The following is a 27,712-nucleotide window of genomic DNA, read 5'->3' as shown; positions in this document are numbered from 1 at the left end:
CATGAAAGGATGCTGAATTTTGTCAAATGCTTTTTCAGCATCCAATGAAATGACCATGTGGTTTTGTTCTTTGAGTTTGTTTATGTAGTGGATTGTATTGATGGATTTCCGTATATTGAACCAACCCTGCATTCCCGGGATAAAGCCTACTTGATCATGGTGGATGATCGTTTTGATGTGTTCTTGGATTCGGTTGGCAAGAATTTTATTGAGTATTTTTGCATCGATGTTCATAAGGGAAATTGGTCTGAAGTTCTCTTTCTTTGTTGGATCTTTGTGTGGCTTTGGTATCAGCGTAATTGTGGCTTCGTAGAAGGAATTGGGTAGTGTTCCTTCTGTTTCTATTTTGTGGAATAGTTTGAAGAGTATTGGTGTTAACTCTTTTTTGAAGGTCTGGTAGAATTCTGCACTGATGTGAAAGATCTGTATGACAAGAACTTCAAGACTCTGAAGAAGGAAATGGAAGAAGACCTCAAAAAATGGGAAAACCTCCCATGCTCATGGATCGGTAGAATCAATATAGTTAAAATGGCCATTTTGCCTAAAGCACTATACAGATTCAATGCAATACCCATCAAAATCCCAACTCAATTCTTCACAGAGTTAGAAAGAGCAATTATCAAATTCATCTGGAACAACAAAAAACCCAGGATAGCTAAAACTATTCTCAGCAACAAAAGAAAATCTGGGGGAATCAGTATCCCTGACCTCAAGCAATACTACAGAGCAATAGTGTTAAAAACTGCATGGTATTGGTACAGTGACAGGCAGGAGGATCAATGGAACAGGATTGAAGATCCAGAAATGAACCCACACACCTATGGCCACTTCATCCTCGACAAAGAGCCTGAAAACATCCAATGGAAAAAAGATAGCCTTTTCAACAAATGGTGCTGGTTCAACTGGAGGTCAGCATGCAGAACAATGCGAATTGATCCATCCCTGTCTCCTTGTACTAAGCTCAAATCCAAATGGATCAAGGACCTCCACATAAAGCCAGACACTCTGAAGCTAATAGAAAAGAAACTGGGGAAGACCCTTGAGGACGTCGGTACAGGGAGAAAGTTTCTGAACAGAACACCAATAGCGTATGCTCTAAGAGCAAGAATTGACAAATGGGACCTCATAAAATTACAAAGTTTCTGTAAGGCAAAGGACACCATCAAGAGGACAAATCGGCAACCAACAAATTGGGAAAAGATCTTCACCAATCCTATATCAGATAGAGGGCTAATATCCAATATATATAAAGAACTCAAGAAGTTAGACTCCAGAAAACCAAACAACCCTATTAAAAAATGGGGTACAGAGTTAAACAAAGAATTCTCACCTGAAGAACTTCGGATGGCGGAGAAGCATCTTAAAAAATGCTCAACTTCATTAGTCATTAGGGAAATGCAAATCAAAACAACCCTAAGATTTCATCTTACACCAGTCAGAATGGCTAAGATTAAAAATTCAGGAGACAGCAGGTGTTGGAGAGGGTGTGGAGAAAGAGGAACACTCCTCCACTGCTGGTGGGTTTGCAAATTGGTACAACCACTCTGGAAATCAGTCTGGCGGTTCCTCTGAAAACTGGGCACCTCACTTCCAGAAGATCCTGCTATACCACTCCTGGGCATATACCCAGAAGACTCCCCACCATGTAATAAGGATACATGCTCTACTATGTTCACAGCAGCCCTATTTATAATTGCCAGATGCTGGAAAGAACCCAGGTATCCCTCAACAGAAGAGTGGATGCAAAAAATGTGGTATATCTACACAATGGAGTACTATTCAGCCATTAGAAACAATGAATTCATGAAATTCTTAGGCAAATGGATGGAGCTAGAGACTATCATACTAAGTGGGGTAACCCAGACTCAAAAGGTGAATCATGGTATGCACTCACTAATAAGTGGATATTAACCTAGAAAACTGGAATACCCAAAACATAATCCACACATCAAATGAGGTACAAGAAGAAAGGAGGAGTGGCCCCTGGTTCTGGAAAGACTCAGTGAAACAGTATTCGGCAAAACCAGAACGGGGAAGTGGGAAGGGGTGGGCGGGAGGACAGGGGAAGAGAAGGGGGCTTACGGGACTTTCGGGGAGTGGGGGGGCTAGAAAAGGGAAATCATTTGATATGTAAATAAATTATATCGAATAAAAAAATTAAAAAACAAAAAAAACAAAAAATAAATAAATAAATAAATAAAAAGATAGACACTTCATACTCATCAAAGGAAAAATTACCAAGATGAACTCTCAATTCTGAACATCTATGCTCCAAATACAAGGGCACCCACATTCATAAAAGAAACTTTACTGAAGCTCAAAGCACACACTGCACCCCACACAATAATAGAGGGAGACTATAAGACCACACTCTCATCAATGGGCATATCATGGAAGCACAAACAAAACAGAGAAACGGTGAAAGTAACAGAAGTTATGAACCAAACTAATTTAACAGCTATCTATAGAACATTTTATCCTAAAACAAAAGAATATACCTTCTCAGCACCTCACAGTACCTTCTCCAAAACTGACCATATACTTGGTGACAAAACAGACTTTAACAGATATAAGAAAATTGAAATAATTCCATGCACACTATCAGATCACTACAGACTAAGGCTTGTCTTCAATAACAACAAAAACAACAGCAAGCACATATACACATGGAAACTGAACAACACTCTACTCAATGATAACTTAGTCAAGGAAGAAATAAAGAAATTAAAGACTTTTTAGAATTTAATGAACATGAAGGCACAATATACCCAAACTTATGGGACACAATGAAAGCAGTGCTAACAGGAAAACACTATCTCTGAGTGCCTCCAAAGAGAAACTAACAGCTTAACAGCACAGCTGAAGGCTCCAGAACAAAAAGAAGCAAATAAACCCAAAAGGAGTAGACAAAAGAAAATAATAGAATTCAGTACTGAAATCACCCAAGTAGAAACAAAAAGAACTATACAAAGAATCAACCAAACCAAGAGCTGATTTTCTTTTTAAAAAAAAAAAAAGCAAGATAGATGACCCCTTAGCCAAACTAACCAGAGGGAACAAAGACAATATCCAAATCAGCAAAATCAAAAAGGAAAAGGGAGACATAACAACAGATACTAAGGAAATCCAAAAAATCATCAGATTCTACTACAAAAGCCTATACTCAACAAAAGTGGAAAATCAAGACGAAATAGACAATTTTCTAGACAGATACCAGGTACCAAAGTTAAATGAGTATCAGATGTATGATCTAAACAATCCCATAACCCTTAAAGAAATGGAAGCAGTCATTAATAGTCTCCAACCAAAATAAGCCCAGAGCCAGATGGGTTCAATGCTGAGTTGTACCAGACCTTCATATCATCATATACTATCATATACTTAGAAGACTTAATATTAGTACTCTTCAAATTATTTCACAAAATAGAAACAGAAGGAATACTACCCAACTCGTTTTTATGAAGCCACATTTACTCTGATACCTAAACCACACAAAGACACAACAAAGAAAGAGAACTTAAGCCCAATCTCCCTTATGAATATTGATGCAAAATACTCAATAAAATTCTTACCACCCAAATCCAAAAACACTTCAAACCGATCATCCACCATGAACAAGTAGGCTTCAACCCAGGGATGCAGGGATGGTTCAATATACAGAAATCCATCAATGTAATACTTTATATAAACAAACTCAAAGGAAAAAAACTACATGATCATTTTATGAGATGCTGAAAAAGCATTTGAGAAAAAACAACACTTTTTCTTTATAAAACTCTTAGAAAGATCAGGAATTCAAGGTGCATATATAAACACAGTAAAAGCAATATACAGCAAATCAGTAGCCAACATCAAACTAAATGGAGAGAAAGTTGAAGCAATGAACTAACTCAGGGAATGAATTGAACTGAACTCAGGGACTAGACAAGGCTGCCCACTGTCTCCCTACCTGTACAATATAGTACTCGAAGTTCTAGCCAGAACAATTAGACATCAAAAGGAGGTCGAAAGGATTCAAATTGGAAGAAGTCAAAGTATCACTATGTGCAGATGATATGATAGTATACTTAAGTGACCTGACTGCAAAATTTCCACCAAAGAACTCCTAAACCCGATAAACAACTTCAGCAAAGTGGCTGGATATAAAATTAACTCAAGCAAATCAGTAGCCTTCCTATAACCAAAGGATAAAGAGTCTGAGAAAGAAATTAGGGAAATGAAACCCTTCATAATAGTCACAAATAACATAAAGTACCTGAGTGTGACTCTAACCAAGCAAGTGAAAGATCTGTATGACAAACTTCAAGTCTCAGAAGAAATAAATTGAAAAAGATCTCAGAAGATGTAAAGATCTCTGATGCTCATGGATTTTCAGGGTTAATATAGTTAAAATGGCTATCTTGCCTAAAGCAATCTGCAGATTCAATGCAATCCCCATCAAAATTCTAACTCAATTATTCATTGAGTTAGAAAGAGCAATTTCCAAATTTATCTGGAATAAAGAAAAGCAAAAACTATTCTCAACAATAAAAGAACTTCTGGTGGAATCACCATCCTTGACCTCAAGCTCTACTACAGAACAATAGTAATAAAAACTATACGATATTGGTACAAAGACAAGTAGGAACATCAGTAGAATAGAATTGAACTAGACATGAACCCACACAGCTATAGTCACTTGATCTTGGACAAAGGAGCTAAAACCATCCAATGGAAAAAAGACAGCATTTCCAACAAATGGTGCTGGGTCAACTGGCAGTCAATATGGAGAAGGATGCAAATTGATGCATTCTTATTTCCCTGTACAAAGCACACGTTCAAAGTGAATAAAGATCCTCCACATAAAACCAGATATACTAAATCTAATAGAAGAGAAAGTGGGGGAAGAACCTAGAACACATGGGCACAGGGGAAAATTTCCTGAATAGAACACAAATAGCTTATGCTCTAAGAACAAGAATTGACAAATGGGACCTCATAAAATTACAAAGTACAAAGTAAGGCAAAGGACACGGTCAATAGGACAAAGTGGCAACCAAGAGATTGGGAAAAGATCTTTACCAATCCCACATCTGACAGAGGGCTAATATCAAATATATATAAAGAATTCAAGAAGTTAGACTCCAGAGAACCAAATAACCCTATGAAAAATGGGGTACAGAGCTAAACAAGGAATTTTCAACTGAAGAATACCAGATAGCTGAGAAGCACCTAAAGAAATGTTCAACATGCTTAATCATCAGGGAAATGCAAATTAAACAACCCTGATATTCCACTTCACACCAGTCAGAATGGCCAGGATTAAAAACTCAGGGGACAGCAAATGCTGGAGAGGATGTAGAGAAAGAGGAAGACTTCTCCATTGCTGGTGGGATTGCAAGCTAGTCAAACCACTCTGGAAATCAGTTTGGCGGTTCCTCAGAAAATTGGTCATAGCACTACCTGAAGACTCAGCTATACACTCCTGGGCATATACCCAGAAGATGCTCCAACATATAATTAGGACACATGCTCCACTAAGTTCATAGCAGGCTTATTTATAATGGTCAAAAGCTGGAAAGAACCCAGATGTTACTCAAGAGACGAATGGATACAGAAAATGTGGTACATTTACACAATGGAGTACTACTCAGTTATTAAAAACAATGAATTCATGAAATTGTTATGCAAATGGATGAAGCTAGAAAATATCCTGAGTGAGGTAACCCAATTACAAAAGAACGCACACAGTATGCACTCACTGATAAGTGGATATTAGTCCAAAACATCCAAGGTACAATTCACAGACAACATGAAGCTCAAGAAGAAGAAAGATCAAAGTGTGGATACTTTGATCCTTATTGGAAAGTGGATCAAAATACCCATGGCTCACATCCAACCAATAGAATGAATATAGGCTCCCCAATGGAGCAGCTAGAGAAAAGACCCAAGAAGCTGATGAGATTTGCAGCCTCTTCAGGAACACTTCTTCATTGCTGGTAGGATTACAAGCTGGTCAAACCACTCTGGAAATCAGGAGGAACAATAATCTGTACCATCCTATACCCCCAGAGCTCCCAGGGGCTAAACCACCAACCAAAGAGTACACATAGAGGGACCTATGGCTCCGGCTGCATATGTACCAGAAGATGACCATTTCAGACATCAATGAGAGGAGAGACCATGGGTGCTGTGAAGTCTAGATTCCACAGAATAGGGGAATGCGAGTCAGGAAATTGGAGGAGATGGTGAGCAGGGGGATGGGGGATGTGATAGGGGATTTTCGTAGGGGTAACAGAAAGGGGACACCATTTTAAATGAAAATAAAGCAAATATCTAAGAAAAAAGAATAAAAAGGTGGCAAGGGGAAAAGTCAAGTAACATATAAGGCAGACCTATCAGAATTACACCAGACTTCTCACCAGAAACTATGAAAGGCAGGAGATCGTGGGTAGATGTCACACAGACTAAGAGAATACAAACGCCAGCTCAGTGTACTAGACCCAGCAAAACTCTCAATTACAATAGATGGAGAAAACAAGATATTCCATAACAAAACCAAATTTACACAATCTTTCCACAAATCCAGCCCTACAAAGGATAACTGATAGAAAACACCAACACAAGGAGGGAAACTACAAAAAGGTAAGAAAAAGCAAGAAAGTAATCTTTCAACAAACCCACACAAACATAACTCCATGTCTAACACCAAAAGTAACAGGAAGTAACAATCACTGTTCCTTAATATCTCTTAATATGAAAATTAGTATTACCAACATATCCTAATCGATTGGAATTCAAAAATATGAGGAATTAGAAATCTCTTAGCTGTCACCCAATGGGCTAATTTGGTAATTAAAGAAATAGGTCCAATATTGTACAACCCATATATACTCTCTGCTTGTTTGTACATGACGGTGTCTTTCTGGGTACCACATAATGGTCCTGAAATCATGCTTCTCCTATCTCAGCCTCTCTATTAGTAGGGTTTTTTATTTGAATTTTTACACTATACTATGGTTTTCAGAACAGTTTACATATTTCAAAATTATTTATATAGCCAAACGAAACATAGACAATTAATTTGGGAGGTGGCTTGTAAGAGAAGAACAAAGAGTAAGACTGAATGCTTTGCTTGATATTTATAATTATTGTATCAATTTTGAAGAAGATGACCTTATAAGTTACTTTTTCTGAGATGAATGCTTTTCAAAATCATCACAGCCAATGAACCAGAATGTTACCCTAATCTAATCTCTGTGCCACCCTCCAAGCAGAACCATTGTTCATTGAAACAGTTGATGAATGACTTCGTGGATAGACCATCTTAATACACATACCGTTTCTTAAATGAATGTAACCTGTTCCCTGTGGGCTGAGAATGATGACAATCACTCAAGTCAAACAGTTTTGACTATAGTAGGAAATCTGTATCCAAACAATTGTGTCTATAATTCATTCCTTGGTGCAGCAGAACTATCAACTCTTAGTTCAGCTACTATGGTGATGTGAGGGACATTGAAGTACAGCCTTATTACAATGAACTCCAGTGTCTAAAAATTGTTATTTTGGGTTTGTACCACAGTAAGAGCCAATATTTTAAGCTCTACTAAAAATAAAACAAATAAACAAACAAACAAACAAAAAACTTTATCTTTTTATGTTCATTTAAGAACATGTCAATCATTGTTATGATTGGTATAAAAATACATATTTTGTTGAAAAAATAAAAATTAAAATTAAAATTAAAATAAATAAAAACATGAGATGTTGGCTGGAGTCTCAGCACTATGTAGGTGAGGCAGGAGTTTGAGGAGGTCAGCCTAAGGACATAGTGAGCTCCAGTTAGGCTTGTGTTAAAGAGGAAGACTACACTATATTGTCTTTAATTCTTATTACATGGTATAAACCAGATCACTTCAACTTGGGGTAGGGGTAATATTGGAAAGCCTAAACTTCCAAATCTAAGGAATAAAGAAAGAGGGCCACTGGATGTGTTTTATGGTACCATACCCTGGGTTACTACTTTAATCTTACATATAACTAGACAGATAAAAATTTGGATATAATCTATTAAAATTGTGTGCCTCCACAAAGAATCCAGAGAGACTATGAGACACTGTTAATGTGGTATAGTTTTGAGAAACTTTTAAAAAATATTTACTATACACTTTCTCCAAATAAGCATTTAATAAAAGCATAGAAATTATGATCTGGGTTGAAAAAAGTGCTAGGCTGGACTTCATCCTTGTTTCTAAGAATATTCGTCAGAGAGAACAGCACATTAAGTGGAATGGGTGGTACAAATGACATTACTGGAACAGTTCATTGAAAGTACTTAAGAAATTTTCAGCAATCCCAGTACTTTAAGAAGCATCCTCTGATGCCAGGCATGGTGGTGCACACCTTCAATCCTAGCAGTCAGGTATGCAGATAGGTCTCTGATGTGAGGCCAGTCTTGTCCTACACAGTAAGGGGTACAAACAAAATCCCTGTCTCAAAAAACAAAACAAAACAGCCCCATTTGTACTTCCTATTTACTGCTGTGATTTCATGGATCTCTAAAAGTTCTGTCTGAAGGACACAACACTGTTTAAGGAAGTATTCTATGACTGAATTTCCTAATACAAGCTTATTTTTCTCTAGTAACTGGTCCATAAATTCATGTTCTTAATCATACGCTTAAGGACTAGCACAGAACATTTTATGTAATTGCTTGGTACATTCATCTTACTTTTGACAGATTCTTTTCAATTTCTATTCCGAGCATTATAAATACCTCAAATTAATTTTAGTACAGATACACGGAGGCACTGGCAAGCAGATTTCTGTGAAGTCAAGACCAGCCTGGTCTACAAAGTAAGTTCTATGTCAGCCAGGGCTTCATGCTAAGACCCTGCCTTAAGAAAAATGAATAACTGAAATTACTGCTCATTCTCATAGCATATGCTACAGATGACACAAAACTACAGGTCTGGGAATAGCCTATTTCAAGAAGAACAGCATTCATAGAAAGCTAAAGAACCTTGCTTTCATTTGAATAATTAATTCAGCCAGCAAATGCTTACTGAGCACCATCAACTAAAAGCAGGCAAGCACTACACTAGGTACTGACAACACAACATTAAATAATGCAAAGTCTCTGCCATCAATGTCTAGAAGAAGCTGATTAAAGTTGTATTTATAGATCTTCTCTCCAGCTACTGAGCAGGTGGGTACAGCCTGGAGCACAGGGAACAAAGGAGTGGCAGCTGGGACAGAGTTCGTCCAGGCTGTACCTGTACCCAGGAGCTGGGAGGCACCAAAGCACTCTGTACCAGCAGAAAGCCGGTAACCCAGAGGTGCTGGGACAGGCTTACAGACCCACAGGAAGGACAAGCACCAGTCAGAGACAGTAGGACTAACACCAGAGATAACCAGATGTTGAAAGGTAAACACAGTAATATTACCAATGGAAATTAAGGCAACATGGCACCATCCAAATGCAATTCACCCACAACAGCAAGTTCTGGATACCCCAAAACACTAGAAAAGCAAGATTTGGATTTAAAATCTCACAGCTCATGATGCTGATAGAGGGTTTCAAGAAGGATATAAATAACTCCCTTAAAGAAATACAGGAGAACACAGGTAAACATGTAGGAGGCCTCAAAGAATTACAGGAAAGCAAAAACAAACAGGTGAATGAATTGAAAAAACCACCCAGGATCTAAAAATGGAGGTAGAAACAATAAAGAAATCATAAAGGGAAAGAACTCTGGAAACAGAAAACTTAGAGAAAAAGTCAGGAGTCATGGATGCAAGCATCAACAACATAATACAAGAGATAGAAAAGAGAATCTCAGATGCAGAAAACACCATAGAAAACAGTGACATAACAGTTAAAGAAAATGCAAAATGCAAAAAACTCCTGACCCAAAAATATCCAGGAAATCCAGGATAAAAGGATAAAACCAAACCTAAGGATTATAGGTATAGAAGAGAGTGAAGATTTCCAATTTAAAGGCCCAGTAAATATCTTCAACAAAATTATAGAAGAAAACTTACCTAACCTAAGGAAAGAGATGCCCATGAACATAAAAGAAGCCTACAGAACTCCAAACAGACTGGAACAGAGTAGAAACCCCCTCCCCCATCACATACTTAAAACACCAAATGCACTAAATAAAGAAAGAATATTAAAAGCAGAAAGGGAAAAATGTCAAGTAACATATAGAGGAAGATCTATCAGAATTACACCAGACTTCTCACCAGAGAATATGAAAGCCAGAAGATCCTGGGCAGATGTCATACAGACCCTATAGGAAAACAAATGCTATCCCAGGCTTCTATACCCAGCAAAACTTTAAATTACCATAGATGGAGAAACCAAGAATTCCATGAAAAAAACAAATTTACACAATATTTTTCCACAAATCTAGCCCTTCAAAGGATAATGAATGGAAAATAATAACAAAAGCAGGGAAACAACACACTAGAAAAAGCAAGAAATTAATCTTCTTTTGACAAACCAAAAAGAGACACACAAACATAAATCCACCACAAATAACAAAAATAACAGGAAGCAACAGTCAGTACTCCTTAATATCTATTAATATCAATGGACTCAATTCTGCAATAAAAAGACATAGACTACTAGACCGGATACATTAGCAGGATCCAACATTTTGCTGCAAACCAGAAACTCACCACAGGCACAAGGACAGAGACTACCTCAGATTAAAAGGAGGGAAAAATTTTTCCAAGCAAATAGTCCCAAGAAACAAGCTGGTGTAGCCATTCTAATATCAAACAAAATGTACTAAAGTAATCAAAAAAGATAAGGAAGGACACTTCATACTCATCAAAGGAAAAACTACCAAGATGAACTCTCAATTCTGAACATCTATGCTCCAAATACAAGGGCACCCACATTCATAAAAGAAACTTTACTGAAGCTCAAAGCATACACTGCACCCCACACAATAATAGAGGGAGACTTTAACACCCTATTGTCTTATCAATAGACAAATCAGGGAAGCATAAACAAAACAGAGAAACAGTGAAAGTAACAAAAGTTATGAACCAAACTAATTTAACACATATCTATAGAACATTTTATCCTAAAACAAAAGATATACCTTCTTCTCAGCACCTCACAGTACCTTTTCCAAAATTGACCATGTACTCACTCAAAAAACAGACCTCAGTGGATATATGAAGACTGAAATAATTCCATGCACCCTATCAGATCACCATGGACAAAGGCTGGTTCAATAGCAACAAAAACAAAAGAAAGCCCACATACACATGGAAACTGAACAACATTCTACTCAATGATAACTTGGTCAAGGAAGAAATAAAGAAAGAAATTAAAGACTTTTTAGAATTTAATGAAAATGAACGCAAAGCATAGCCAAACTTATGGGACACAATGAAAGCAATGGTAAGAGGAAAACACCTAGCTCTGAGTGCCTCTGAAGAGAAACTTGAAAGAGCATGCACTAACAGCTTGACAGCACAGCTGAAGGCTCTAGAACAAAAAGAAGCAAATACACCCAAGCAGAGTAGATGAAAGGATATAATAAAATTCAGGGTTGAAATCTCCCAAGTAGAAACAAAAAAGAACTATACAAAGAATCAAACAAACCAGGAGCTGTTTCCTTGAAAAAACCAACAAGATAGATAAACCCTTAGCCAAACTAACCAGAGGGCACAGAGACAGTATCCAAACTAACAAAATCAGAAATGAAAAGGGAGGGCTGGAGAGATGGCTCAGAGGTTAAGAGCACTGACTTCTCTTCCAGAGGTCCTGAGTTCGATTCCCAGCAACCACATGGTGGCTCACAACCATCTGTAATGGGATCCGATGCACTTTTCTAGTGTGTGTCTGAAGACAGATACAGTGTATTCACATAAATAAATAAAAAAAGTGGAATTAAAAAAAAAAGAAATGAAAAGGGAGACGAACAACAGAAACTGAGGAAATCCAAACAATTATCAGATCCTACTACAAAAGCCTATACTCAACAAAAGTGGAAAATCTAGATGAAATGAACAATTTTCTAGACCGATACCAGGTACCAAAGTTAAAACCAGGACAGATAAATGATCTAAATAATCCCACAACCCCTAAAGAAATGGAAGCAGTCATTAATAGTCCCCAACCAATAATAGCCCAGGACCAGATGAGTTCAATGCAAAGTTCAATCAGACCTTCAAAGAAGACCTAATAACTATACACTTCAAACAATTCTACAATATAGAAACAGAAGGAACACTATCCAACTCTTTTTATGAAGCCACATTTACTCTGCTACCTAAACCATGCAAAGACCCAACAAAGAAAGAGAACTTTAGCCCAATTTCCCTTCTGAATATCAATACAAAAATACTCAATAAAATTCTTGCCAACTGAATCCTAGAACTCATCATTATAACGATCATCCACCATGATCAACTAGGCTTCATCCCAAGGATGCACGGATGGTAATATATAGGGAAATCCATCAAGGTAATCCACTATATAAACAGATTTTAAAAAACACATGATCATTTCTTTAGATGCTGAGAAAGCATTTGAGAAAATCCAACACTTCTTATTGATAAAACAAAGTCTTGGGAAGAACAGGAATTCAAGGCCCATTCCTAAACATAGTAAAAGCACTTTACAGCAAACCAATAGCCAACATCAAAGTAAATAGAATCTTGAAGCAATCCCACTGAAATCAGGGACTAGATAAGGCTGCCCACTCTCTCCCTACCTGTTCAATATAGTACTTAAAGTCCTAGCCAGAGCAATTAGACATCAAAAGGAGGTTAAAGGGATTCAAATTGGAAAGGAAGAAGTCAGAGTATCACTATTTGCAGATGATATGATAGTATACTTAAGTGACCCCAAAATTTCCACCAGAGAACTCCTAAACCTGATAAACAACTTCAGCAAAGTGGCTACATATAAAATTAACTCAAAAAAATCAGTAGCCTTCCTATGCCCAAAGGATAAAGAGGCTACCTTGGTGTGACTCTAACCAAGCAAGTGAAAGATCTGTATGACAAGAAGTTCAAGTCTCTGAAGAAATAAATTGAAGATCTCAGAAGATGTAAAGATCTCCCATGCTCATGGATTGGCAGGGTTAATATAGTTAAAATGGCTATCTTGCCTAAAGCAATCTGCAGATTCAAAGCAATCCCCATCAAAATTCCAACTCAATACTTCTTAGAGTTAGAACAATTTACAAATTTATCTGGAATAACAAAAAAAATAAAAACCCCGGGATAGCAAAAACTATTTTCAACAAAGAACTTCTGGTGGTATCAACATACCTGACCTCAATCTACTGTTATCTACAGAACAACAGTGATTAAAAACTGTATAATGACAGGCAGGTAGATCAATAGAATAGAATTGAAGACCCACAAAGGAACCCTCACACCTATGGTCACTTGAACATTGACAAAGGAACTAAAACCATCCAGCGGAAAAAATACAGCAATTTCAACAAATGGTGGTCAGTCAACTGGCAGTCAACATGTAGAAGGATGCAAATTGATGCATTCTTAGCTTGGTGTACAAAGCTCAAGTCCAAGTGAACCAAGAACCTCCACATAAAACTAGATATACTGAATCTAATAGAAGAAAAAGTGTGGAAATTCCTGGAGCACATGGGCACAGGGGAAAATTTCCCGAACAGAACACCAACAGCTTATGCTCTAAGATCAAGAAATGGCAAATGGGACCTCATAAAATTGCAAAGCTTCTGTAAGGCAAAGGACACTGTCAATAAGACAAAATGGCAACCAACAGATTGGGAAATGATCTTTCCCAATCCTACATCCAATAGAGGGCTAATATCCAATATATATGAAGAACAGAAGAAGATAAACTCCAGAGAACCAACTAACCCTATTAAGAAATGAAGTACAGAGCTAAACAGATATTCCTCAATGGAGGAAAATGGAATGGCTGTGAAGCACCTAAGATGTTCAACATCCTTAATCCTCAAGGAAATGCAAATCAAAACAACCTCACACCAGTCATAATGGCCAGGATCAAAAACTCAGGGGACAGCAAATGCTGGAGAAGATGTGGAGAAAGAGGAAGACTTCTCCATTGTTGGTGGGATTGCAAGCTGGTCAAACCACTCTGGAAATCAGTTTGGCAGTTCCTCAGAAAATTGGACATAGTGCTACCTGAGGACCCAGCTATACACTCCTGGGCATATACCCAGAAGATGTTCCAACATGTAATTAGGACACATACTCCACTATGTTCATAGTGGCCTTATTTATAATAGCCAGAAGCTAGAAAGAAGAACCCAGATGTCCCCCAACAGAGAAATGGATACAGAAAATGTGGTACATTTACACAATGGAGTACTACTCAGCTATTAAAAACAATGAATTTATGAAAGTGTTAAGCAACTGGATGGAGCTAGAAAATATCATCCTGAGTGAGGTAGCCCAATCACAAAAGAACACACATGGTATGCACTCGCTGATAAGTGGATACTATCCGAAATGCTTGAAATATCTAAGATACAACTCACAAACCACATGAAGCTCAAGAAGAAAGAAGATTAATGTGTGGATACTTTGATCTTTATTGGAAAGTAGATCAAAATACCCATGGCTCACAGCCAACCAATAGAATGAGCATAGGGTCCCTAATGGAGCAGCTAGAGAAAAGACCCAAGGAGCTGAAGAGGTTTTCAGCCCTGCAGGAGGAACAATAATATGTACCAACCAGTAGCACCAGTGTACCCAGGGACTAAACCACCTACCAAAGAGTACACATGGAGGGACCCATGGCTCTAGCGACATATGTAGCAGAGGACGACCATTTCAGACATCAGTGAGAGGAGAGGCCACTGATTCTGTGAAGGCTTGATTCCCCAGAATAGGGGAATTAGTCAGGAAATTGGGGGGGGGGGGTCAACAGCAGGGACAGGGGATGGGATAGGGGATTTTCGTAGGGATAATGCTAAAAGGGGAATACCATTTGAAATGTAAATAAAGCAAATATCTAATAAAAAAATAAAAAAGTTGTATTTATAAAAGCATATCTTCATTTAAATATTTTATCATATCACTTATCTGTGTAGTGCATATGATTACATGTGTGAATAGTCAAGAGTAGTCTTTCCTTCTATTATATAGGTCCTGGGGACAACCCAAACTCCAAACTCAGGTGTCATGCATGACAGCAGGGGCCTTTACTAGCTAAGCAATCATTATGATCTCTCTTTAGAGAATGCTGTCTGTAGAAATGATGAATTTCCAATTTTTCAAAATTCCTAAATGAATTTAAATGTATAAAACTTACAAGAAATATGTCACTAGAATGTTCAGATATGGATATCTAACAACCCATTGGTATATTGTACACAAGAAATGGTTTTTACATGCATGAAAATCTTACCGTAGGTAGGAAAAAACCACAACAAACAAAATAAATAAAACTGGTACCTACCAGTAGATGTGCTATCCAAAACTTCAGCATCTTCATATTTATCAATCCCTTCTAATTTTTCAGACTGCACATCCAAGGATAGCATCAAACTTGGGTTTGGAGCAAAGATGGCTGATGTAACAACTGCATTATGTGCTGGGAAAAATTTATTTCAAGATAACTGAGAAATTTTATACTAAGCATCAAGACAAAAATGAGAATATGTAAAATATCTTTTATATATATATATATGACTAATTTGAAACACAGAAATATTTTCTAAAAACTGTCTCACAGTTTCTACTCTTCCATAACTTTTTAAATTTTAGGTCAGGATCAATTCCTTGGTATAGAATATAAAACAGTTAGCAATGAAACACATCCAGTTATAATTACTAAACTTCCAATATATCTATGAAGTTCAGGCTGTGCCTTGTTCTAAATTTTTTACTCTCTTGTTCTGTGTGGCTGTGTATTAGAAAGCAACATTTGGCTCCATTTTGAATATAAATGCAGAGACAGGACGACTTATTTGCACACATAGATACCATCACATATACAGCACAGACTGATACCTAGTTATTAAATCTACAAGGGCAGACCCTATCAAGTTATCAACATAGACTGGAATATATGACTACAATGGCTTATTTAAACTTTATCAGAAAAACAAAAAGGCCCCAGAACTTTGTGAATACATCAAAAGGTGGGGAATGCTTATCTGGTCCCTATAAAAAGACAGATGCTATTATTTTAATGATAATGGTTACAAACTCAGGGAACTGCTACCTGACCACATGGTCTATGCCAAAAACAGAGAACTCACTATAGTCCCATAAGCTTCAGCACAGCTTAGTCTGCTCTGCTTGAAGTGTCCAGCTTGGCTTGCCTATCAGCTGTTTCTCCATCCTGTACTTTCACAGTGTGGCTATGGCTTTGCTTTTCAGAGCCTCTGGAAGCTCTTCTGTTGTGTTCCTTAATGTCTTATCTAACAGCCTCAGTGACTCTTTGCATCTATCTGCCTCTGCCCCAGCAAGGCCTCTTTGAACTCTGTGACCTCTTTAACCATTTTGTAGCCACCTATTAGCTACTAATTACTGTTTCATGTGTAGGCTGTGATTTGAAACTCAATATTAGTAATTAACATTGGAACAAAAGAGCCAGTGAGATGGCCCAGTTGGTAAAGGTTCTTGTCACCCAAGACTTGTCACCCAAGACTAGCATCGAAGACCTGAGTTTGATCTGTGAAACTAATTTAAGGAAGAAGGAGAGCATTGACTCCACACAGTTGTCCTCTGGCCTCCACACTTGCACAGTGTCATGTGTGGAGGTCTAACTCCCACACTACTCCCACGCAAATAGTAATTCTTTTTTTTTTTAATTCGATATAATTCTTAAACCTTGGCATAAAAGAAACTGTGTTGGACAGTGGCCAGCTATCAAGGGAAACTGGGACTTCTTGGGAAATTGCAGCCAACAAAACTGTCCTAACTTATGCATGTATTGATATTCCACAAAATCTGACATAGTTGAAAGACATAAATATGTCCATCTATGTTTCTGGCATAGTGAGATCTCAACAAATCTCTACTCCTTTATAATAAGGCACATATATATGTAAGCTGCATTTGCTTACCTTTAATACCTTCCCAGAAGTCATTACGATCTCTCCTGACTGAAGTAAACTTGCTTAGGTCATGGTAAGTACTCCAGATATAAACATATTTATCTTCTGAACCGCTAACGAGGTAAGTAAAGTCATGGCTATATTTGAGCAGGACAGGTCAAAAAAATAAACAGAAAAAAATCAAGGTTTCCTTCTATCAGTGCTTCCTAATTTAAGATATCTACAACAACACCTGAGTAAGATTGTTGAGAACTAAAGCCATCTGCTTATTCTAGATTCTGAATGTGGTTTGATGCATAGCCAGGTTTTTTTGATGTTTTCTTGTTGCTACTCATTTGTTCAAACACTTTTATAATGATTATACTATCTATGGGGATAACCAAGCTAATCTTTTCAGACATAGGGGTGGCATCTATTGTTCACATTTTGGGGATTAATTATTAATGCTGTGGATCTGACCCAGAGCCTCATCATGCTAACCAAGATTCTATTAACCTTAGAATTTTCATCAAACCTTGGTAACTCTGATGCTCATTAATCCATTCTAGAAATAGTGAGTTAAAGGATATCAGAAGACAGTTGAATGGCTGGGTAATTACTGGGTAATCAAGAAGAAAATAATGAATGTTTGAGGTGAGTTGAAAGAAGGATTAGAAAGAAGAAAAGCTAGGCAGCTAATCCTATTTCAGGAGAATTTACAGATCCCAAATTAAGAGTTCAAATAATGACAAGCAAAGGTATAATGACAAGGTACTTTGCTTTATGGGTTATAAAATGCTTTCTTAGTTCCTACACCAAAAGGAATCAGACAGTATGTATGGTAGTGATTGTGGGGTGGAGTATTTCTTGAATGCTTACACAAAAGTTCAAAAGCAAACATTATGGAGCTAAAAATCTTCTAAGCACGTCTCTCACAACTATGATTCTAGGTCATTATTTAATGTTCTGTGCTTTGGTTTCTTTATTTGTACAACAGGGATAGTTTTCTTACTTTACCATACAGGTAGACAAAGTAAGCAATGTATAATGAAGATACTCTATGATACCAGTTATAAAAATATAAAGACTTAAGAATCTCATATAATGGAAAATGGGGAGTAAAGAAGTACCATACTTTTAGGAATTTCTCAGTGCCAATTTACCTGAAACTTGCTTTTATCTGGCTGCTGCTATTGACATAACCTTTATACTTCATGGACAGTGACAGGTCTCTCAGATCATACAGTCTGATTCTGGAGTCATTTGAGGTTACCAGTATCTAAAAGTAAACCAAAGCAAAGTTAAAAAATTCACTTTTTAATGTAAATTAAGACATAACACCAAAAGGGTGTTATACACAAACCAAGTAAATAGCAATACTACAAACAGTAATATTATCCCATGTTCTTGCCCAATTTTAAAACTAACTTTCAAGAATCCATACCAGTGTGGAGAGAGATGGTTTGGAATACTATATAGTACCTTATTTTCTCCAGGTAAAGGTTCAATGCCAGTAATTTTTCTTCCAACCTTGTTGCGCCCTCTAGTAGATCGTACATGTATTTGTGTATGGTATTTCAAATGCTAAAAGAAAATTGTAAATTAAAAATACTAGAATTAGAAGAAACCTCAAAGATCATTTGTTCTAAGTCTCAGATATCAGCATTTTTGCTCAATTTTATAGATAGGGCGATTAAATTCTCCAGATGGTATAAATAGGATACAAATAACTTTTATAAAACCACAAGGGTCTTACCTCTGTATCATAGAATATACATCTACCATCATATGTCCCAATTACTGCATATTTGCCATTCTGACAAAAATTGGCAGCGGTAATCAACTTTGTCTGACCATCTACTTCATTCCATAAAGCCACTTTTTTGTCAGGTATGTTCCATAGGCGGAGCTTTCCATCCAATGATCCACTGAGAAAATATCTGTCATCCTAAAAAGGTGGCAAAAAAGGCTTTTATTTTCACATTAGTGAAAATTTATTTAATTAACACATCAAATGATTAAAACTAATGTTCTATTATGAAATCTTATTTGAAAAGTATTTGTTGCAGTTATTTTCTTTTCATTTTGAAAGAATGTGTACAAAGGTGTCAAGACGTGGCCTCATTCATGAAACCAAGTGCTCTCTCAGTGAGATACATTTGCACATAACCACAATGTTTTAGTCTTTCAGCTAGCATCATTTTGTGGGCTAAAAATGGCAACAACTACACATGCCAGCTTTCGTGTTGGAGAAATAGAACTTGAATTATTTTCAAACTGCTTTTCTAAGATATGAATGTTAATAGAAATGTTTTAGTAAGCATCACATGAAATAATGTCTACAATCAACTAAGCTTAAGGAATTCTGGAGTGCAAAAATTTAAAACAGGATTTCAGTTAGTCTATATTTTGAATCTCCAAAAGGGAGATAAAGCAAGTAACAACTTTTTAATTTACTTCACCTTGGACTTCCTTTGAGTATGCTTTTGTTTCCAGGGCATGTGTAACACAGGGATATAAAAGTAATACCAGTCACAATGTACTGAACTTGCATTTTAGGAACTCTGATACTGAATTGCAGACCAAGAGTTCTGTATCTTGAGGAACTTTTCCCAGCTAGGCATACTGCAAAGTCAGTAGACTTTTTTGATTGTCATAGTATGGTTTAGGGAAGGATGCTACCATGTAAGAAGTGCTACGATATACAGATAGCGCAGTCATCACTAATCCAATAGCAATGAATGTCAATAGAGTCAAAGTTGAAAAATCCTCTGCAGAGTAAACTAATCCTAACAGTCAGCTGGGCTAAGTTTTGGTAATGTGATGAATGCATATTAGAGAATGGGGGAAGAGCTCAGTTGATAAAGTGTGAAGACCTGGGTTTGGATCCCCAACACCCACACATATAATGATGGCACACATCTTTAATTCCAGTACTGGTGGGCAGAGGCAGCAAGACCCCTAAAGCATCCTGGCCAACTAGTCTAGCAAAATTGCTGAGCTCCAGGTTCAGTGAGAAACCCAGGCTCAAAAACTAACATATTATAGCCACCACTCTCATAAACACAAGGATTACATATTAAGAATGAGGATACTTTCTTCATAAGACATTTTTCTTGATCACTGCTGAAGCCTTTCATTGATGATATGTGTGATAGACATTTTTGACGCTATGGTTTAGTAAACTATACCTAGCAACTGCCAGAAAAACTGAGTAAGTGAAAAGTATTTCATCTTGGACTTCAGATCTTAAATTTTATTTAAATATCAGCTTGTGTCTCCAATCTACCTATCTATTTAAGTAATTCATTAATTTTTAGTTTGTTTACAACTTTATTACTTTCTTTCCAGGTAACATTGCAGTAGAATCACAGTATCTAAGAAAATGTTGACATGGCTCTGTTCTTCCCTCGTCCCTGTTAAAATATTCCTCACACCAGTGGAGGTTTTTGAACTATAGTTTTAGGTTTTCAAATATAATTATAAAAAATAATTGACTGAACAGAGACCTCAATAATAATATACTATATAGAAGACTATTACAAGCTAGTGTTTCCTTTCTCTACTGCTACTTCAGTGGGTAGAGAGATTTCCCTTAGTGCTATGGATAAATTTCATCCTTCTTTAAAGGAAAGAATGAGCACCCTATTTAAAAAGAACATTCTATACACTTAGTGGTATACACTCACTAATAAGTGGATATTAACCTAGAAACCTGGAATACCCAAAACATAATCTACACATCAAATGAGGTACAAGAAGAAAGGAAGATTGGCCCCTTGTTCTGGAAAGACTCAGTGAAGCAGTATTCAGCAAAACAAGAACGGGGAAGTGGGAAGGGGTGGGTAGGATGACAGGGGGAGAGAAGGAGGCTTACAGGACTTTCTGGGAGTGGGGGGGGGCTAGGAAAGGGGAAATCATTTGAAATGTAAATAAAAAAATATCAAATAAAAAAAAGAACATTCTACTATCTTGATGGTCAAAACTAATAAGGTACAAATGCAGATTATACGTTTTTAATTATTAAATCTTCTTAGGTCTTTTTTTATTTATTTTATTTTTTTATTTACATTTCAAATGATTTCCCCTTTTCTGGGTCCCCACTCCCTGCAAGTCCCATAAGCCCTCTTCCGTCCCCCTATTCTTCCATCCACCCCTTCCCACTTCCCTGTTCTGGAATTCCCCTACACTCCTGCACTGAGTCTTTCCAGAACCAGGGGTTAGATTTATTACTGCCTATGTTATACTTGCTTGCCAAGGGATAACCACTATACTGAGCGGAAAAGTTAGTCATTTCTCCTAATTTGCGGGAAGAAAAAAGAAATGCATAAATGACTGAAAGTTGCATTAAACAAGATAAGGGGTATTAAATACATTGGGATGGACAACCTGACTGGAAGGGTAGTCACTCATCAGATTATGGGAGAGAGGCAAGTTAGACCCAGTTCAAGTCTTCCACTTATTTTAATCAGGCAGTAATGGTGGCATCGATGAATATTTTCCCTGTGTTTCCATTTGCAGAAAACCAAAACTAATTGAGATTTAAACATTTATGGCTCTATACCATAAAGGCAATAATACATTTATAATGTCATGTGTTTTCACCTTTTGATGAAATAAAATTAATTGCTGTTTTATTTGCTTCAAGACAAAGTTTAATTACATAATCCACATTATCCTGAAACTTACAATGTAGTCTAATCAGGCCTCATAATCATACTGCCTCAACATACTAATTACTGGAATACCAGGCAAGTACTGTCAAAGTCAGTGAAGTACTTGATTTCTAAGGGTAGATATCAAAGGATTGAAAAATGAATACAAAGGATCACTAGTATGAGCCAGGATCAGCAACACAGGTATGTTGCCTCAACTACTCAAAAGGCTGAGGCAAGAGGATCACTTAAGGCCAAGATTTTGATGTGAGCCTGAGTAATAGAGTGAGACCTGATCTCACAGAAAACAATAAACAAAAACAAGATTAAGTTTAGTAAGAAGCTGGTGAGATGGCTTGTTTGGGTAAAATGCTTGCTATCAAAGCAGGAGAACTTGAGATCTGATCCCCAGCACCTACATAAATGCTGGGTGTGGCAGCACAAATCTGTATCTCAGTGCTGGGTCTGTGGACAAAACAAGGGATTCTGGAGAGCTTGCCGGCCAGCAAGTCTAGCCAGAAGAGTGAGGTCCAGGTTCAGGGAGTGAGACTCTCATAAAAAATAAGGTAGAAGGCGTAGAGATGTGGCTCAGCAGTTAGGACCACTGGCAGCTCTATCAGAGGACACATTTAATTTCCAGCATGCACCTGGTGGCTCACTATCATCTATAACTCCAGATCCAAAGGATGTGACATCCTCTCTGGCTTTGGAAGTCATCAGGCACACACATGGTACACAGATATACATGTAAAATTCCTATATACATAAAATCATAAAACTTTTACTGGTTATTAAAATAAGCTAGAATATGATAGAGGAAGATAACCCAATGTTGATTTTAGCTTCCGCAAGTAAGCACATGGCAAATACTCCTGCATGTGCATATATATGCATACAATCACATGTATGTACATATGTACAAAATAATATTAACAAAGTATGAGTAATTCTGGATATCATATAATGAAATTTGGTTGTTACTCATTTCAATCTTTTGGACTTTGTCTCCTTCCTCAACCTTTCCCCCAGTTCTCACCTATATGTGTATTGTTACTATCTTACACCGAACACTTCCTCCTTTTAGAGACCATGTCTTGCCTTGCAGTCCAGCAGAGCCTCAAAACTAGTGAGCCTTCTGACTTAGCTACAAGAGAACTGGGATTATAGGTATGAAGTACCATATTTAGCTGCTATTTCCCTCTCTCTAATATCTCTCATCTTTATTAGTATGATTTATTTATATTTCATGTGTTATTACAGATTTGGGATAACTTTTTACTATATTTAGAACATAATCCCCCACATATGATGTAAATTATGAAAATATTTCTCATCGAACCACTGAATGGTTGATTGGTAGGGTCCTCTATACATTATACTGGGCTGAAACTCATTTTGTTGTTGAAAGTGACCTTAAATTTCTGATCCTTCAATCACTACCTTCTTAGAACTATGAATATCGCTATACATCACCAAAACCAGTTTTTGTAGTGCTTACAATTGAACCCAGAGCTTCCTTTTTGTTCAGTAGTATTCTCCTTAGCTACACTCTCAGTTTCTTTTCCCATAGTCTGAAGCAGGCTTTCTCAAGGTAGTCCTGGCTATTTAAACTTCCTATATTGACCAGGATGGCTTCAAACTCAGAGAGCCATATGCTTCTGCCTCCTGAGTACAGAGAATAAATACTTGTGCTACAACATCCAGTTCCTTTTCCCATTTTTAAAGCAAAACAGAATACTAATTTAAGTTGTTCTTAATTATGTGGCTACTAATGTTCTTTTTTTTATCCTGTAGGTTCAACTATTCTTCAAGAAATCAAGTCCCTGTTAACATGACAAAGAGTATATAACTGGTTACTTACTCTTGGATGGAAAGCGATAGCAGTGACAAAATCTATATGTTGAAAACAGCAAAGGCATTCTCTTCTAGAAATATGCCATAACCTGACTGTTTTATCCATAGAAGAAGAGAGCAGAAAGTAGTTCTATGGAGAAAATGAAATCAGTTACTTTATTACTGTATATATGAAAACATGACTTACACAATAAAACTGAACAAGGCTTAACGTTTTATCTTGTAGTTTTTAGTTTTATAAACAGTGTCATTGTGATATGAAGCCTCAAAAAGAACACAGCTACTTCAATTCACTTGAAACAATTATTTTTTTCAAATTATTGTCTAATGTATTTCGCTGACTCTAAGACATTTTAGCAATATTTCTACATTACTATGAATCTTACAATGAATGATAGAAAATATGTCAGGTACTAGCAGAGGATTAAGGAGTGTCTTAGGTGTTATAACCTGTATGTATTTATACAAACATGATATATGATATTAACTTGATTATTTAAGTTTAGTTATTTTTCACACCTAATCACTGGTGAATTCTAACTTACAAAGATGCTAATTGTCTCTTATAATGTCTTCTAAATGATTACTGTGTAATGCAGCATAGAAATAAAAAGTTATTGTGCTCCTGTCATATTTTAGGCAAGAAAGTTAGAGAATAGGAAATGTCAAATTTCTCAGGATATATCACAGAGCTTTCTGAGCTGGAAGAGTTAGGATAACTGATTTAGGCACTGCATTTGCCCAATTTTCCTGAAACCAAACATCTACCCATCACCAGCTTCTGGTTAGCAATGTCTCAATAACTTCTAAAACTCATATATTAAAAGGGAGAACTATATATTACACTGAATGAGGAAAGTCAAAGGAACTCTAGAATTTTTTGGAAGTTTCTAAACATGACAAACAAATCAAGGTTGTAATAACACTTACTGAGCATATACAATTTGCTAAAGGTTTTATTTATTATCATCCTTTTGACAAATGTTAACAGTGAGGCTCAGAACATTTAAATAAGTGGTCTAAGATTACACAGCCTGTCAGTGGTAGAGCAGGTGGTCTGACTCCAGTTCTAGGCTCTAACCATGTTTTGCAGAGTACAGAAAAGCACTAATAGGCTTTGTCATGTGCCCAATGTAATTAAGAAAATTTAATCATTACCTATGTGGTAGTTCATAACTGTAATATTTGGGATGCAGAATCAGGAGAATCAGTAGTTCAAAGACATTCTTATATACATAATAAGTTTGAGAATACCCTGGCTACAAGAGACCCTATTTGCAAAATCAAAAGATAATAAGCCAAAAAGACTAATTGCAAATACTGATTTAACTATGTAACTGTATGAGCTATTTTTCAAAACACAAAATACCTATTTTTTAAATACATATTATACCTTATTATTAAAATATAGAGTTTTGGAGCCACACATGGTGCTTCATGGCTTTAATCTTATCATCTGTGGATGCAAAGGCTATAACATAGTGAAGTTGATACTATTGTGTTATAAAATATGATTCTGATTTGTAAAAGAAATAATAATCTGGTGGTTAGGGTTAATAAATCAGTTGTAAATAACTTGTAAGGCTCTAGGGCTGACTGTCAGTATTAAGAAATAAAGAGGAGGAAAGGATGGACAGAATTTAGAAGCTCTGTAATAGACATTGGGAGGCATATAATAATTCTTTTTACTTTCAAAGATAACCAAGTTCCAGAAAAGCTTTAATGAGCATATAAATTTTGTACTACAATTTTTCATTGATTGCATTAAACCTATGGCCCAATGTTCTTTAATACTAGCTTTATTTAGAGCTGAGGGTGTAGCTTGGTAGCAGAGTTTATAGGTAGTCTGCAAATATGTCAACCAACCAAACAAAAAAGTTCAATAAAAAAATTGGCTTTATTTCAGTGCTTGCTTCAAGCATATGAAATATATGAATGTATTCTTAAAGTATGAAGTATGAAGTGAAGACATGTTCAATTCTTTTATCCTATGCCAAGAGTTTTTGTTCAATAAATTCTTACTAAATGAAAATAATATATTTAATTTTTTATGTGAATGAGTGTTTTGTCTGCATCACATGCATATGTGGTATCTAAAGAGGTAAGAAGAGGGTGCTGGATCCCCTGGAATTATAACAAATATTTGTGAGGCATCATATGGGTGCTAGGAATTGCATCTAGGTCCTTGGGAATAGCAGCCAGTGCTATTAACTGTTGAGCCATTTCTCCAGTCCTGAAATAACTTCTTAAACTAAACAGTGACATTTCCAGTCACATAAAGTATATTCAAGCTGAAGTTTTCTGTTAACTAGTTTTATAATACACACACACACACACACACACACATATTCAAAAACACACACTAATGTTAAGAACATCCTCAAAAATTTTCAAATAATTATATTCTTAGTTTTTTTATCTTTTTATGATGAGTATGCATAATATAAAGAATCAGGAAGTCCCAGATTATAAATTATCACCAGTAATAAGGCAAAAATGTAGACTGATACTAAATATATTTTTGTGACCTACAAAATTTGTAAAGAATGCAGGTAAGGAAGAATTTATGATTTCTTAAATCTCTGCAATGTATCCAGCATTGTAAAATGTTATATGCTAGCTCCTGTAGGGAGATGAACTACTGTGACAAGAGAATTGACTAGAGAGTGCTGGTCTAAAGACATGGGGTTCATGTGAATTGTCCGCCCTGCTCCTTAGCTAGATGCCTGCTAACATGTTCCTTAATGCATACAAATCTTCTTTTTCAAATCCTTGATGAATATCAGGAACTTCACTTGTTTTGATTGAACAATTGAACACAAAGAACACATGTAAAATACTTAAACTTGGTGTCCTCAGTACCTGACACATTCATAGATCACATTTTTATTTCTTTATTTTTAATTGTGTATGTGTGGGTGAGTGTAGGGGATATTTTGTCTGCAGAGAAAAGAGGTATCCTATTGCAGTATTTTCCTTGTCTGTAACTACATTAGGGCAGCAGGAGGCCTGTGATTGGACAGGGAAAAGGAGGAGGAGCTAACAGTTGCAGAGACAGAGAGCATCTCAGGGGAGTAGGAGGAAGGCCAACATGGAGGCAGAGGTGAACCAGCTTGGCTTTAACCAGCCACAGGTAGTTGATGTCGTAAGGTTAGAATAACTGGGATAAGGCTTTTATCATTATCTATTTGTTCTGTAAATTTGTATTGGAATCTTTTAAATTGAGAATGTATTGATACATAAGTCTGATTGGTTAATTATAAGCTTCTAGAGTCTTATTTCTACCAGGTAAATGGGTGTTGTGACAGCTGACCATGGGGTGGATGGTCATGCAGGGGCTAGCTACAGAGTTGTCTGTGGCAGGAACACAGGAAGCCTGTTGGTCCAGCCCCGCTGGGGTGTTGGCAGGCTGAGAGAATCTGGCAGCAAAGAGGGCTGGCTGTAGCAATCTGCAAAAGAACTAGGGAACTACAGCTGTGGGTCTTTTAAAAAATATTTCCTGCAACAGTATCTTCTTGGAGCTAAAGTCATAGGCAGATGTACACTGTCCTATGTAGATGTTGGAAACTAGCCCTATTCACAGATAATGATAGATAAGCATTTACTGTATGATAAGTAGGTGCAATTTTAAATTTAATATAAAGGACTTATGTGTAGGAATATTTTGCTTGTATGAATGCATGAGTGCAGCATGCCTACCTGGTACCCATGGAGGCAAGAAGAACCTGTTGAATCCCCTGAAACTGTAAGAACAGATGGCTGGAAGCCACCATGTGGTACTGGGAATGAAACCCAGGTCCTCTGCAAAAGGAGCAAATGCTCTTAATTGCAGAGGCATCTCTCTAGTCCTATGTAAGTGCTTGGTATTTACTCAGTTAAACTTTCCTTCTAACTCTACAAAGAAGCTACTTTCATTTTGGCTATTTAGCAGGTTATGTATGGTACAGTTAAGAAAGGTGGCCAAAGATCCCAGAACTATAAGGGACAATGAAGTTAGAATATGAATTCTAGGAGTCTGACCCCAGAGATGTGCTCTTAGCTAGGTGGATAAGCAAACAACAGATATGTTTTGGGTAAATATGAAATACAAACTATCTAGCAAGCAGATGTTTATAGGCTCTCAGTTTATTATTTTATTTCAATTAAAATATAATTATATCATTTCCACTGTTACTTTTCACTCTCCAA

General features: G+C 36.7%; 1 protein-coding gene across 3 annotated transcripts in view; it reads right to left on the bottom strand.

Moving 5' to 3' along the window:
* The window catches only part of Wdr44 (WD repeat domain 44), a 126,336-nt gene that overhangs the window by 3,618 nt on the left and 95,006 nt on the right, over nt 1–27,712 (bottom strand). For all 3 annotated transcript variants that reach the window (XM_052171002.1, XM_052171003.1, XM_052171001.1), the window contains 6 exons: nt 23,532–23,654; nt 18,772–18,963; nt 18,498–18,599; nt 18,179–18,294; nt 17,046–17,173; nt 15,431–15,565 (listed from right to left, as the gene is read on the bottom strand). In XM_052171002.1, the coding sequence (XP_052026962.1) occupies nt 15,431–15,565; nt 17,046–17,173; nt 18,179–18,294; nt 18,498–18,599; nt 18,772–18,963; nt 23,532–23,654 (796 nt within the window). The remainder of the gene's footprint in view (nt 1–15,430; nt 15,566–17,045; nt 17,174–18,178; nt 18,295–18,497; nt 18,600–18,771; nt 18,964–23,531; nt 23,655–27,712) is intronic.

This window comes from Apodemus sylvaticus, chromosome X (assembly GCF_947179515.1).
Source record: "Apodemus sylvaticus chromosome X, mApoSyl1.1, whole genome shotgun sequence".
Classification (NCBI taxonomy): domain Eukaryota; kingdom Metazoa; phylum Chordata; class Mammalia; order Rodentia; family Muridae; genus Apodemus; species Apodemus sylvaticus.
The sequence above is the reverse complement of the archived record's forward strand: the minus strand, read 5'-3'. Positions and strand labels throughout refer to the sequence as shown.